This window comes from Salarias fasciatus, chromosome 23 (assembly GCF_902148845.1).
Source record: "Salarias fasciatus chromosome 23, fSalaFa1.1, whole genome shotgun sequence".
In the NCBI taxonomy this organism is placed as follows: Eukaryota; Metazoa; Chordata; class Actinopteri; order Blenniiformes; family Blenniidae; genus Salarias; species Salarias fasciatus.
The window spans coordinates 35,564,286-35,577,806 of NC_043766.1; the positions used below are offsets into that span (position 1 = coordinate 35,564,286).

The window sequence follows — 13,521 nt, forward strand, 5'->3', positions numbered from 1 at the left end:
CAACAAAGTCGATCATCGACCTCCGCCCGAGGGTGTCCTGGTGCCAAGTGCACTTATGGACACCCCTGTGCTCGAACATGGTGTTCGTTATGGACAAACTGTGACTAGCACAGAAGTCCAATAACAGAACACCACTCGGGTTCAGTGATGGTCATTTTATAACTATTTAAAGCAACAGCCAATGAAATCAACTTTTTGAATGCTGATATGCATACAAAGCAGACTTTCTTGTGCTTCAAACACATATCTAATTCATATCTTAGCTTTCCCAACTGATGAGCAGTGTTCTTATACTTCCACTGTCGGGGTTTCCCCTGTTCCTTCGGTTCCTCCTTGATACTTCTGTGTGGGACCTCCATCACTCCTGTGTTCTTGTCTCTCCCCAGTCCCCTCAGTCTTTCAGTTATCCTATAGTGTCTTGTCTCCTCCCCCGTCCCAGTGTTTATAGGCTCCCTGGTTTGTCCACCCAGTTCCCAGATGGTCGAACTCCATACCATCATCCTATGACTCCCAGTGTTTACCCTGTGTGTGTCTGATTCTCTGGTTTTCAACTACATGTTTGTTTACCCAACTCTGCATCTGCCTGCTCCCTCTTGGATTCCATTTCCTGGTGGAACATGGACATGGTGCAACAATGAACATGATTTCCTATTACAGGAACAGCTCCACTGTGTTTTTGATGCTCCAGGTCAGAGATGTAGAACTGAGTCCATGACAAACATTGTTGCAGTTTTCATTGTTGCTTCTTCTTCAGGTTGAGCTGCTGTGGTCTGTCAGAGAGAAGCTGTGGAGCTCTGTCCTCAGTTCTTAGCTCTCAGTCCTCCAGTCTGACACATCTGGACCTGAGTAACAACGACCTGCAGGATTCAGGAGTGAAGCGTCTGTCTCTTGGACTGGAGAGTCCTCACTGTAAACTGGAAGCTCTCAGGTCAGGATCCAGCTGCTGCCTGATCATGTGGAGGATCTTCCTTCTTCTGTCTTGACTTGATGCAGCCATGTCGTTGTTACTAGAAAGGTCCCTCTTGATTATGGCGTGCCCCAAGGCTCAATTCTAGGGCCAATTCTATTCTCCTTGTATATGTTGCCTCTTGGATCTATTTTTAGGAAATACAATATTTTATTCCATTGTTTTGCTGATGATATCCAAATTTATTTACCGTCAAGTGGTCAGGGGAACTCTTCTCAAAATGTGGAACAATGTCTTAAAGATGTTAAAGACTGGATGTCACTAAACTTTCTAAACTTAAATGAAAACAAAAACAAAATTGTGACCTTTGGTAAATCTGTTTTGTCTACATTTAATGGTGTGCTTGGGCAAATGTCATCTTGTTGCTGCCCTGTTGTAAGAAATTTCGGTGTTTATATTGACAGCGAATTTAAAATGGAAAAACAGATAAGTTCAGTGGTTAAAACTAGCTTTTTCCAGTTGAGACTTCTGGGGAAGGTTAAGCCTTACCTCCCTCCCAATTAACTGGAAAAAGTAATTCACACACTGATTTCATCCCGGCTTGATTACTGTAACTCTTTGTATCACGGCCTTTACCAGTCTTCTATCCACAGACCAAAACACTGCAGCTTGTATGCTCACAGGAACTAGACATCGGGAGCACATCACTCCAGTTTTATCTTCCCTTCATTGGCTTCCTATTATTTTTATAATCCAATTTCAAATGTTGCTGTTGGTTTTAAGTCCTTGCACAATTTGGCAACTTCTTACTTAAAGCTAGGGTAGACGATGTTGTCCAAAAGAACTTTTTGTCAAACTGAGTGAAATGCTCCTTGCCCCCTGGGAGAAGTCAATACATTATGTGTACGGAAAAAGGTGCGGAAAAAATCTGACCACTGTAGCGGCCACAGGAGTGTAAAAACTCCGACCAATCATATCGCGCGGACCGCTCTTAAGAAACCAATCAGATCCCTTTGCCGTTCTACCAGCTCCCTGCGCGTACATTTCAATGGCGTGCACTGGCCCTGGTCCAGAGCGCGCGCGTGTTGCCAAGGACGTCTCGGCGCGTGACACATAGAACGAAGCGGAGCGGACGCGCTGCCCTCCTATGCACGTTGTGTGCGGGCAGTCAGAAAGGTTAACGACATTGGAGGCGATCACAAACTCCATGCGGGTGGCGCTTCTGTGCGCGCGTGCCCCACTTCCGCGTCCAGTGTGTTCGCTCCCAACGGGAGCTCCTCCAATGGGGTGGGAGCTGGGCGGAGCCTTGGGGAGATGCTACATTCGTGCTACACGCTAGTTTTCCAAGATCGTCGACCCCAGCTGTAAAGCTGGGGTTGGCGATCTGAATGAGATACATTTTTTTAAATACTGGTTAAAATGATCTTTATGACCCGATGGGAAGCAATTCATAGCATGTTTTTAAAGTACTTTGGAAAATATCCGCTATCTACAGCAGGAGTAAAATGGGAAAAAACAGCAACCAGTCGTCTTGCCGGGACACCTTTTTTTAAACCAATCAAATCCCTTCGCCATTCGACCTGCCCCCTGTGCGTACATGTCAATGGCGTGCACTGACCCTGGTTCAGTGCGCGCTAAGAAGGACGGAGCGTTGTTGCAGAATTGTGGAGAAGAATGTTTGGGGGTTTACTTACCATTGAGTGTGCTATAACTTGGCGTTGTGCAAATAAAGAAAAATGAAGAAACGAAGCGCTGAGGACAGGTTACGCCAGGAACGCACTGGATGCGGAAGCGCCGCGCGCGCCGTGAATGTCTCCGCTGCCAACGGGAGCTCCTCCAATGGGGTGGGAGCTGGGCGGAGCCTTGGGGAGATGCTACATTCATGCTACATGCTAGTTTACCAAGATCGCCAACCCTACCTTTAACTGAGCTGTTTATGCTGCGTGCCCCACAAAGAACCTTGAGGTCCTCCAACCATCTTCTTTTGGACATCCCATGGTCTAATCTAAGAACTAGAGGAGACTGGGCATTTGCTATTGCAGGCCCTGAACTTTGGAATAATCTTCCTATTAATATCAGAGCTGCTTCCTCTGTTGAGTCTTTTAAATCATTGCTGAAAACCCACTTCTTTTCACTGGCTTTCAATTCAAGTTGATTTTAAGGCTTTTTGGCATTGTTATTTTATTGTATTAGCAGGAGTTTTTTTTAATCTTGTGTTTGTTTATTATAGTTGACTTTTTTATGATGTAATGGCAGTTTATTGAATTGTGGAAAGCACTTTGGGGCAGTATGTTTCTGTTTTTAAATGTACTATATACATATACTTGACCTTGACCTTGATGTTTGTGCCTCCAGTCTGTCAGGGTGTCTGGTCTCAGAGGAAGGCTGTGCTTCTCTGGTCTCAGCTGTGAGATCCAAGTCCTCCCATCTGAGAGAGCTGGACCTGAGCTACAACCATCCAGGAGCCTCAGGAGTCAAACTACTGTCTGCTGCTGTGGAGGATCCACACTGCAAACTGGAGACTCTCAGGTATGGACACACAACAGGAGCTTATCCTGGAGATTGAGATGTTCTTCAAAATGTCTCCAGTTGATTGTCAGAGAGGACTTTTCAGGGCAGACTTTAGTCCTCACATGTGAGAAGACTGCTACATGAGCAGGATTACTCACTGACGTAACACGGAGCACGAGAATATCATTCAGATGAAGGTGATGTCCTCAAAAGGTTTATATCACATTTAAGAATTAAGAAGCATTTTTGTCATTGCATGTACTGTTGAATTTTGTTTGGTAACATGTCTTATGACAGCTAAAATGTTGTCAAAAATGTTACGATAAATAACATAAAGGCCAGTTTAATATTCGTACAGTAGACTGTCACGACTGTCATTGCAGTCACGTGACCCGGAAGTTGGCAATCGGAGGAAACGCCGCCATATTGGAGTGAAAACAAGTGAGACCTGGTTTCATTCATATACAGTCGTACACATTCGGTGTTTTTTAAATTTGAAAATGTGTACTGATACAGGGTGTAGGGACATTGTTGTGTTGTCAGAACAAGTGGGCAATCTTGACGTAACACACAAAGACTGATACTGGGAGAAACTACAGATTTCAGACTTGCAGCAAGACCCGATGCCAGCCGCCTGTTCCAGCCATGCACGGCTGAGACTCAAGTACTGCAGTACACGGACATTTACTGTTATCTAATCAACAGTTCTTCGGCGTACACAAAATCAGCGATGAAGGCGTACAAGAGCCTGGATTCCTACGAGTATTTTGTTTCTGGCTTTGTGAGAGAACTGGGACAGTGTCGAATTGGCAACTCGGACAACGTTCTTGTCTGTGACAAATACAAGCCACTGTTTAAAACCACAAAATTTCTGACATCATTGTTTTAACATTCCAGCATTCCAGACTGGATAGTTGTTTAGATTTGAAATAAAAACATTATCTTTGAATAAGTGTGCATGCACCCCCCCCCCCCCCCCCCCCCCCCGCAAAAGCAGTCCAATTTTCTCTCCATTCTGCATTGGCCGGAAACCTGTGAAATGACAATCCTGCCTTTTTCCCTCTGTAGTTGCTACACCTAGTTGCTTAACAGCTGAGAACCATGTTTTCACTACTTTGATGCAGACTTCTCTGTCGAGCACGCCACACACACTGTGCTGCTCTGCGGTTTGTCTTCACTTCAACATGGCAGAGATTACTCAGCGTGCATTGCGAGGCCGGTGTGTAACGTCAGCTGAAAATACTCTATAGTCTGTATTAACAGTGCATGCATTATGAGTGTGCCTCTTGGGGGTGGGAAAAAAAAAAAGTACAAACAAAATATATATATTTTTTTTTATTCTGTGCAAAAGGGAGTGGGAAGAAGAGAACTTGCTTAATCCAACCCCAAAGACCTCATTAGTCACTTAATAGTGAATTTTCAAATGCTTCCTGTCATCAACTCAAAAAACAGCAAGAACAATAAGTGTAATGGGCTAAATAAAGCAATTTAATGTGGGGGACAAAAAAAAAACAAAACAGTCACGTCATTAATTCATGACAGGTTATTAATATTTCATGATTGTTAGGACACAGTTTGAAGATACTGAAACCAGACCATTTGTTTGTAAAGCAGCTTAAAGCCAGGGTAGACGATGTTGAAGAGCCTGCAAGATTTGAAAGTCGCACACCTCAACCCATCCCCCCTAAGCTCCTCCCACTCCAATCAGTGCTTGGACCAATGCCACACCCCCACGAACGTGACCGCGCCGTGACCGTCCTCTTTTACCCGGACATGTCCACTTTTTACGTCCTGTCTGGGGCGTCCGGGTGGGTTTTTTAAATTCAAGGAGATGTTCGGGGTTCACTGTTTCTCATAACACATAAACGTAAATTGACCAGCACTTTGCACACAATACTATGATACTTTGTTGCACGACGTAATTACCGAGAGGCGGTCTTGTGAGCCGATCTGCGCCGCACGCTCTCACACACACACACACACACACACACACACACACACACACACACACACAGGCAGATCAGACGGGGCTGTTCAGACAGTGGAGCACAGCATCTGATTGGTTTCTTAAGAGCGGTCCGTGCCTTACGATTGGTCGGATATTTTACAGTCCTTTGGCCGCTACAGTTGTCAGATTTTTTCCGCACCTTTTTCCGTCCACATAATGTATTGACTTCTCCCAGGGGGCAAGGAGCATTTCACTCAGTATGACAAAAAGTGCTTTTGGACAACATCGTCTACCCTAGCTTTAATCTATGAATGTTTTGTCAATGCTTGTGTGTGATATCCAGGCTGTTCCAAAGTTTCACTATACCTAGGGACACACAAAAACGTTTGCGAGTCCATCTAAATTTAAGTACTGTGAAATTTACCTGTCCCCTCAATTTATCAGTTGTCACGTGTATCGTGAAGAGTTTTTTTTTTTTTTTTTTTTATTTGGTAGTAATTTGTTAGATGCTTTGAATAGACTTATAAATGTATAATGCTTGACAAGATCATGGAGTTTAAATAGTTTGATTGAATAGACAGATTATGAGTGTTTTCTAGGAATCCAACGTTGTGAATAATCCGCAATGTTGGATTTCTAGAACACACTCTTAATAATTGGTGTGGGACCTCATGACTCTGAGTCTGCCAGAGGGAAGGCTGGTCAATTGAGTGTCCTGGATGTGTGGGGTCCTCCTGGATCTCTGTGGCCCTTTTGAAGGAGACGGCTGGAATTGATCTCCTCTTGGCATGGAATTGGGGAGCTGATGAATCACTGAGCCATCTTGATGACCTGCTGCAGGCTCTTTTCAGATGCAGTGCAGCTGGAATACCACACTGTATAGCCATAGGTGAGAATACTTTATTTTGCAGTGGAAGTATGTTTTCGGCAGAGGTGGAGGGTGTTTGCTCCTCCTCAGTGTTCTTAGGAAGAGCAAATGCCGCTGGGCCTTTTTAATGATGTGCGTGGTATTCACAATCCAGCCAAGGCCCTCAAAAATGTGCAAGCCAAGAAACTTAAAGCTTGTCACTATCCACTTCCTCCCCGTTGACCCATTGATGCTCAGGCCTGAGTGCGGTGTGGTTCATGACTTCTGGAAGTGAGTAATGACTTATTTGTCTGAGGTGGTTGTCACTGTACCAGGCCGCCAGTGCTTGGACCTCCTCCCTGTATGGTGTATGTTCACTTTTGTTGATGAGCAGTTGTATCATCTGTAAATTGGATGATGATGTTGAAGCAATGAGAAGCGACACAGCCAGAAACAGTGCATAGAAAAACTGGACTAAGCACACAGCCATGAGGAACACCAGTACTAAGGATTGGTCTGTTGGGTCTTGGTCAGATTGGGATCTGTTGGTCAGAATGTCACTGATCCACAAATCGTAAATGTTCTACACTTACATAGCACTTTTTACCCTGAATTAACAGAGCCCAAAGTGCTTTACACTGCATTATTACATCTACCCTTTCACGCACACATTCACACGCCACTGGAGGCAGCTGTCATGCAAGACGCTCAGTCCATCCACCTGGGGGCAATATAGGGTTCAGTGTCTTGTCCAAGGACACTTTAGCATGATGACGGGGAGACAGGAATCAAACTAACGACCTCTTGATTGTAAGACGACTGCTCTCCCCACTAAACCACAGCCACCACAGACAGAAAGAGGTTCCAAGCTGTAGTGTCTGTGGTTTGTTAATTAGTCTGCTGGGGCTGATGGAGTTAAATGTGGAGCTGAGGTCAACAAACAGCATCCTGATATATGTGTTGGGGCTTTCAATCTGTTTCAGTGTGAGAGCAGTATGGAGCGTAATGGAGATGTAGTCAAACTGGTGTTGATCAAAGAGAGGCGTTTTGTGGGCCTTGGCATGCTGTAACACCAGTCTGTTAATGCATTTCATAATCACAGCTGTCAGGGCAACAGGCTGGTCTTTCAGCCCTGTGATGGCATATGATCTGGGCATCGGGATCACAGTGGCAGTTTTCAGGCAGGAGGTGTAGCTTGCTGTAGTGAACAATTAAACATGTTAGTGAACACTGCAGCAAGCTGATGATTTCAGCATCCTCCCTGGTACTCCATCTTGCTTCACACTTCTGTTTGTCCTCACCTTACAGGCAAAGGCAGAACACATCAGGAAGAGCCAAGGAATTCACAGTGTTACTTTAGACAAAATCACCCAGAAGATAGTGATATACAGTATACAGATGGCATTTGATCATTTCTTTCAAACTCTGAGATCTCAGTCTTAGACCTTCGATCAATTATTAACTCCATCCATCCATTCATCCATCCATTTTCCACCGCTTATCAGGGACCAGGTTGCGGGGGCCGCAATCTAAGCAGAGATGCCCAGACGTCCCTGTCCCCAGATACTTCCTCCAGCTCTTCCGGGAGGATCCCAAGGCGTTCCCAGGCCAGCTGAGAGAAATAGTCTCTCCAGCATGTTCTAGGTCTTCCCCGGGCTCTCCTCCCAGTGGGACATGCCCGGAACACCTCGCCAGGAAGGCGTCCAGGAGGCATCCTAAAGATACCACGAAATACCATGAAGGACGTGGTTGAACGCCTTCTCCAAGTCCACAAAACACATGTGAACTGGTCGGGGGAACTCCCACGAACCCTCTAGCACCCTATAGAGGGTATACAGCTAGTCCAGTGTTCCACAACCAGGACCAAAACCGCATTGTTCCTCCTGAATCCGAGGTTCAACTATCGGTCGAATCCTCCTCTGGTTAGTTAGTCTGGTTTGATACTATAATATTAGCATAAAGCAATACAAATATTTATTTATGAGCTCCGCCTTCATCTAATAGACCCCCATGTTATCCGAAAAAAGCGCCGGTCAGCTTCAGCCAATAGATTTCGAGCTTCTGCTTTGTCATGGTGTCAATCAACGTGTGCGCACAGCCAGACAGACTTTATGCTTACCTCGGACATATCCACTATCTGCTAAACATCCACCGTAAACAGCTAAACATGTAGGATGCTGTAGGACTCAGAGGCACTCATTTTTACCCCACAGGCAATGCACAATGAAAGGGGTGTGGCTTGGTAGCTCATGAAAGCACCAGGAGGGCAGAATCTCGAGATGTTGGATTAAAAAATCTCTTTCTTTCAAAACTCCGTACACGAGCTTTAAGGTACTGCGCGCGAATCTCATCCACCCCTGATGTCTTGCCACCGAGGAGCTTACCAACCACCTCGGTGACTTCGGCTTGGGTGATGGACGAGTCCACCTCTGAGACCTCAGCCCCTGCTTCCTCTACAGAAGATGTGGCGACGGGATTGAGGAGGTCCTCGAAGTATTCCTTCCACCGTCCAACAATATCCCCAGTTGAGGTCAGCAGCTCCTCCTCCACTGTAAACAGTGTTAGTGGAGACCTGCTTTCCCCTCCTGAGGCCAGACGGTTTGCCAGAATTTCTTCAAGGCCGACTGGTATTTCGCCTCCGTGGCCTCCCCGAACTCTTCCCAGACCCGAGTTTTTGCCTCCACAACCACTTGGGCTGCAGTTTGCTTGGCCTGCCAGTACCTGTCAGCTGCTTCTGGAGTCCCATGAGCCAACAAGGCTCGATAGGACTCCTTCCTCAGCTTGACGGCAGCCCTTACTTCCGGTGTCCACCACCGGGTTCGGGGGTTGCCGCCACGACAGGCACCGGAGACCTTATGACCACAGCTCCGAGCAGCTGCTTCGACAATGGAGGTGGAGAACATGGTCCACTCGGACTCAATGTCCCCAGCCTCCCTCTGGACATGAGCGAAGCTCTCCCGGAGGTGGGAGTTGAACACCATGCTGACAGAGGGTTCCACCAGACGTTCCTAGCAGACCCTCACAACACGTTTGGGTCTGCCAAGTCTGTCCGGTTTCCTCCTCCGCTAGCGAATCCAACTCACCACCAGGTGGAGATCGGTCGACGGCTCTGCTCCTCTCTTCACCCGAGTGTCCAAAACACGCGGCCAGAGGTCAGATGACACGACAACAAAGTCAATCATCGACCTCAGACCTAGGGTGTCCTGGTGCCAAGTGCACTTATGGACACCCCTGTGCTCGAACATGGTGTCCGTGATGGACAAAGTGGGACTAGCACAGAAGTCCAATAAAAGAACACCACTCGGGTTCAGATCAGTGAAGCTGTGCATCCCAATCACCCCCTTCCAGGTCTCACTGTCACTGCCCACATGAGCGTTGAAGTTCCCCAGTAGAACAATGGAGTCCCCAGTCGGAGCACTGTCCAGCACCCCTCCCAGGGACTCCAAGAAGGCCGGGTACTCAGCACTGCTGTTCGGCCCGTAAGTCGAGACAACAGTGAGGCACCTATCCCCGACCCGAAGGAGCAGGGATGCGACCCTCTCGTTCACTGGGGAGAAGTCCAACACATGGCGGCTGAGATGTGGGGCTATAAGCAGACCCAAACCAGCCCACCGTCTCTCACCGTGGGCAACACCAGAGAAGTGAAGAGTCCAGCCCTTCTCGAGAGGTTGGGTTCCAGAGCCCAGGCTGTGTGTGGAGGTGAGCCCAACTATGTCTAGCCGGTACCTCTCAACCTCACTCACAAGCTCGGGCTCCTTCCCCCCCAACGAGGTGACATTCCTTGTCCCTAGAGCCAGTCTCTGTGTCTGAGGATCGGGTTGCCGGGCAGCCTGCCATCAGCTGCCACCCAATCCACATTGCACCCGGCCCCTACAGTTCCTTCGGCGGGTGAAGGGTTTGCCAGAGGGTTGGCCCATGTCACCCCTTCGGGCTGAGCCCGGCCGGGCCCCATGGGCAAAGGCCCGGCCATCAGGCGCTCGCTTGGAGCCCCAACCCCAGGTCTGACTCCAGGGTGGGGCCCCAGCTGTGCCATACCGGCAACGTCAAGGACCTCGATTGTAACATATTCATAAGGGCTGTTGACCTGCCCTTAGTCTGGCTCATCACCCAGGACCTGTTTGCCATGGGAGACCCTGTCAGGGGCATAAAGCCCCGGAACAACATAGCTCCTGGGATCACGCGGGCACTCAAACGCCCCCACCACTTCAAGGTGGCAGGTCAGGGGGTAGAATTATTAACTCATTTGGTTTAATATCTGGACATAAAGAAAATCTAAAGCTCTGCTCCTGAAGATGTATGGCAACACAAGTTCAGTTAACAATTTTCAATTCAAAATGTTCCACCTCAAGCTTTATCTATCTCTGCATTAGAGTGTCAGCTACTGTTGAGAAACTGTGGAGACTTAGTGTCCTAATGATAATGTGGGAGCTTTTCTTCTTACTCAAACAGCACCAAAGATGGGGGGCTGGGAGCAATTTCAGCATCTTTGTTCCTCCCAAGAGACAAACAGGGGAGCTCTGCTTCATGTTCAGAAGCAGTTAGGACTCATGTTGGAGAAAAAACCTTTCTGACTGTCTTTCTTCCTGCAGGGTGGACCATGGTGGACAGCAGAGGCTCAAACCTGGTCTGAGGAAGTGTAAGTTGGACTCATCACTGTCCGTTTGTCTTTCAATCAAAGCTTTGGATTCATTCAAAAATTACTGACAAGAGAAGCCTGACAAAAAGCGTCCTCATCAAACTTTCTCTCAATCAACAACATGACAGGAAGTCCACAAACAACAATTCCATCACATGTATCACATCAGAACTTTTCTCTTTTTCTCTCCATCAGATTTCACTCAACTTCAACTGGACACAAACTCGTTGTTCAGAAAACTCAAACTGTCTCACAAACACAGGAAAGTGATATGTGTGGTGGAAAAGCAACGATATCCTGATCATCCAGACAGATTTAATCACTATCCTCAGCTGCTGTGTAGAAATGATCTGAGTGGTCGATGTTACTGGGAGGTGGAGTGGAGCGGAGAAGTTTCTATTTCATTGAGTTACAGAGGAATCAGAAGGAAAGGAGACAGGAAGGAGTGTGTGTTTGGAGAGAATCATCAGTCCTGGAGTCTGAGCTGCTCTGATGGACGCTACTCTGTCAGACACAATAAGAGAGAAACATTCCTCTCCTCCTCCTCCTCCTCCTCCTCCTCTGGTAGAGTAGCAGTGTATGTGGACTGTCCTGCTGGCTCTCTGTCCTTCTTCAGAGTCTCCTCTGACTCTCTGATCCACCTCTACACCTTCAACACCACATTCACTCAACCTGTCTATGCTGGATTTGGATTCGGAATCCCATCATTAACTGGATTTGGACACTGGTCCTTTGGTTCTTCAGTGAGTCTGTGTCGTCTGTAGAAAGGACTGTCTGTCTCTGACAGTGGGTGGGGGAGTTGGAGGAGGTTCTCAGAAGGTGGGAAGGGCTTGTCAGAATGTGCGAGGATCTATCACAAGGTGGGAGGGGTTTAGCTCAACTAAAAATGTGATTTCTTCTTTGTTCCATCTCGTGTTTGTTGTTTCATTGTTGTCGTGCTTCTTGAAATGTTCATTCAAAAATAATAAATGTAAAACATGGACAAGTTAAAGACACTTTCTTACTTTTCATTGTTGTGTTTAATTCCATTTTCTGTTATATCACAGAGTAGCTACAGGTTGCTTATAGGATGCCAAAATAACAATAATAACGCTAACAAGATTCTAAAAGGATGACAACACAATTGTAATGTCATGCCCTGTGCCCCTGCGGCCCCCCCCGGATCGTCTACCTCGGGCCTCTGCTTGCGAAGCTCGCCCCTGGATCATGTGCTCTGGGCCCCCACCGGCGAAGCTCACTGTTTCCCCCGCTTCTCCCTGCCTGGATGGCCTTTGCAGAGGGGGGAGTTCCGTCCCAGTTCCTGTTTGTGCCGAGGTTCAGTTCCGACCCGTCACAGTTCCTGTTTGCTGCCGAGGTGCGGTTCCGACCCGTAACAGTTCCTGTTTGCTGCCGAGGTGCAGTTCCGACACATAACAGTTCCCATTTCTGCTAGGTGCAGTCCCGTCCCGTCCCGTTCGCGGTTCTGCTAGGTGCAGTTCCGTCCCATTCCTCCGTCCCCGTCACAGGCTGGAAACATTCATTCAGTCAGCCACTGGGCTTCACCCTGCTTTTCTATGTAGAGGTACATGTCCCACTGCTCCGACTGAATGTCACTCCTCTGTGATGAATCTGGTGTGTGCAGCACTGGTGTGACCTGGTATGACTGAGGCAGATATTCATGCTTTGTTGGCTTATCCCTCAGCTGAAGTCAAGGTGGACAGTTTAACAGTTTTGCTGCCGAGTGTTTTCAGCTTACACTCAATCATTGTCCGTATGTGTCCTACTGTGGCCTGAGTGTCTGCAGCAGCCTTGAACACTGAGCAGCGTGGTCAGTGTACCACGGCCTGTGTGTTATTAAACTAGGTCTCCTTTCCATGCAAATAGGTTGAGTGGTCTATGACTGTCCTACTTCATGACCAGTTTATGGACCATGTCCTCGACAGTGCCCTTCGTAGAGAGTCAAAGCAGTTAGACCAACATCAGCCTACTGGTACCCTGTTGGAGTGGCATGCTGATGCTAATAGATGGGAGCAGGAGAGTTTTCCAGGGGCTGCGAGAGAGCATAGTCACTCTTCTCCCTGCTATGTACGGCCTACACTATGGGGTACAGTTGATGTTGATTCATATTGCCGCCCAGGGGTGGACTGGCCATCTGGCATACCAGGTATCATCCCGGTGGGCCGTTTACCCAAAGTGGGCCCTTCCGGTCCACGATGATTTTGCTTTTTCTCCTCTCAAAATTCCCTCCAATTAGACCAGGCAATTGGCTACAGAGGGCTAGTGGTGTATTATGAGCATCGAAACATATTAGTGGTCTACTATGTTTGTCATTGTCAATTGGTCGAGGGCTGACAGGCCCAGATAGGCCCCGACAGCTGTCAATCACAACACAAACCAGGGTGGGCAGGGCCTCGTGGCATGGGCCAGTGTTTCATAGAGCTCTAACGTGACATGGTAGGTGGTTTGAGAGAGCACATTTTCGATGAAGTTCATCAAAAACCGACTCAGAAGCACTATTTCATCCGATAAACTGGAGGCATTTATGCTGATGGCTACAGAGAAAGACATTCTCATGGCCTTGGACTCTGACTCTGTGACAGACAGACTTGCAGAGAAGAGAGAGCTGCTTCAAAAGCTATTACACTGATAAGGTGAGAAATATTTATGATTGTTATCATATATCACACATTATG

At 47.4% G+C, this 13,521-nt stretch overlaps 2 protein-coding genes across 3 annotated transcripts in view; one reads left to right on the forward strand and one right to left on the reverse strand.

Annotated features, from left to right (window-relative positions):
• The window catches only part of LOC115381313 (protein NLRC3-like), a 34,857-nt gene extending 27,574 nt beyond the window's left edge, over positions 1–7,283 (forward strand). The window contains exons 6-9 of the mRNA XM_030082591.1: positions 755–928; positions 3,263–3,438; positions 6,058–6,131; positions 7,197–7,283. Of these exons, the coding sequence (XP_029938451.1) occupies positions 755–928; positions 3,263–3,438; positions 6,058–6,131; positions 7,197–7,283 (511 nt within the window). The remainder of the gene's footprint in view (positions 1–754; positions 929–3,262; positions 3,439–6,057; positions 6,132–7,196) is intronic.
• The window catches only part of LOC115382236 (stonustoxin subunit alpha-like), an 829,400-nt gene that overhangs the window by 567,617 nt on the left and 248,262 nt on the right, over positions 1–13,521 (reverse strand). The gene's annotated exons all lie outside the window — the stretch shown is intronic.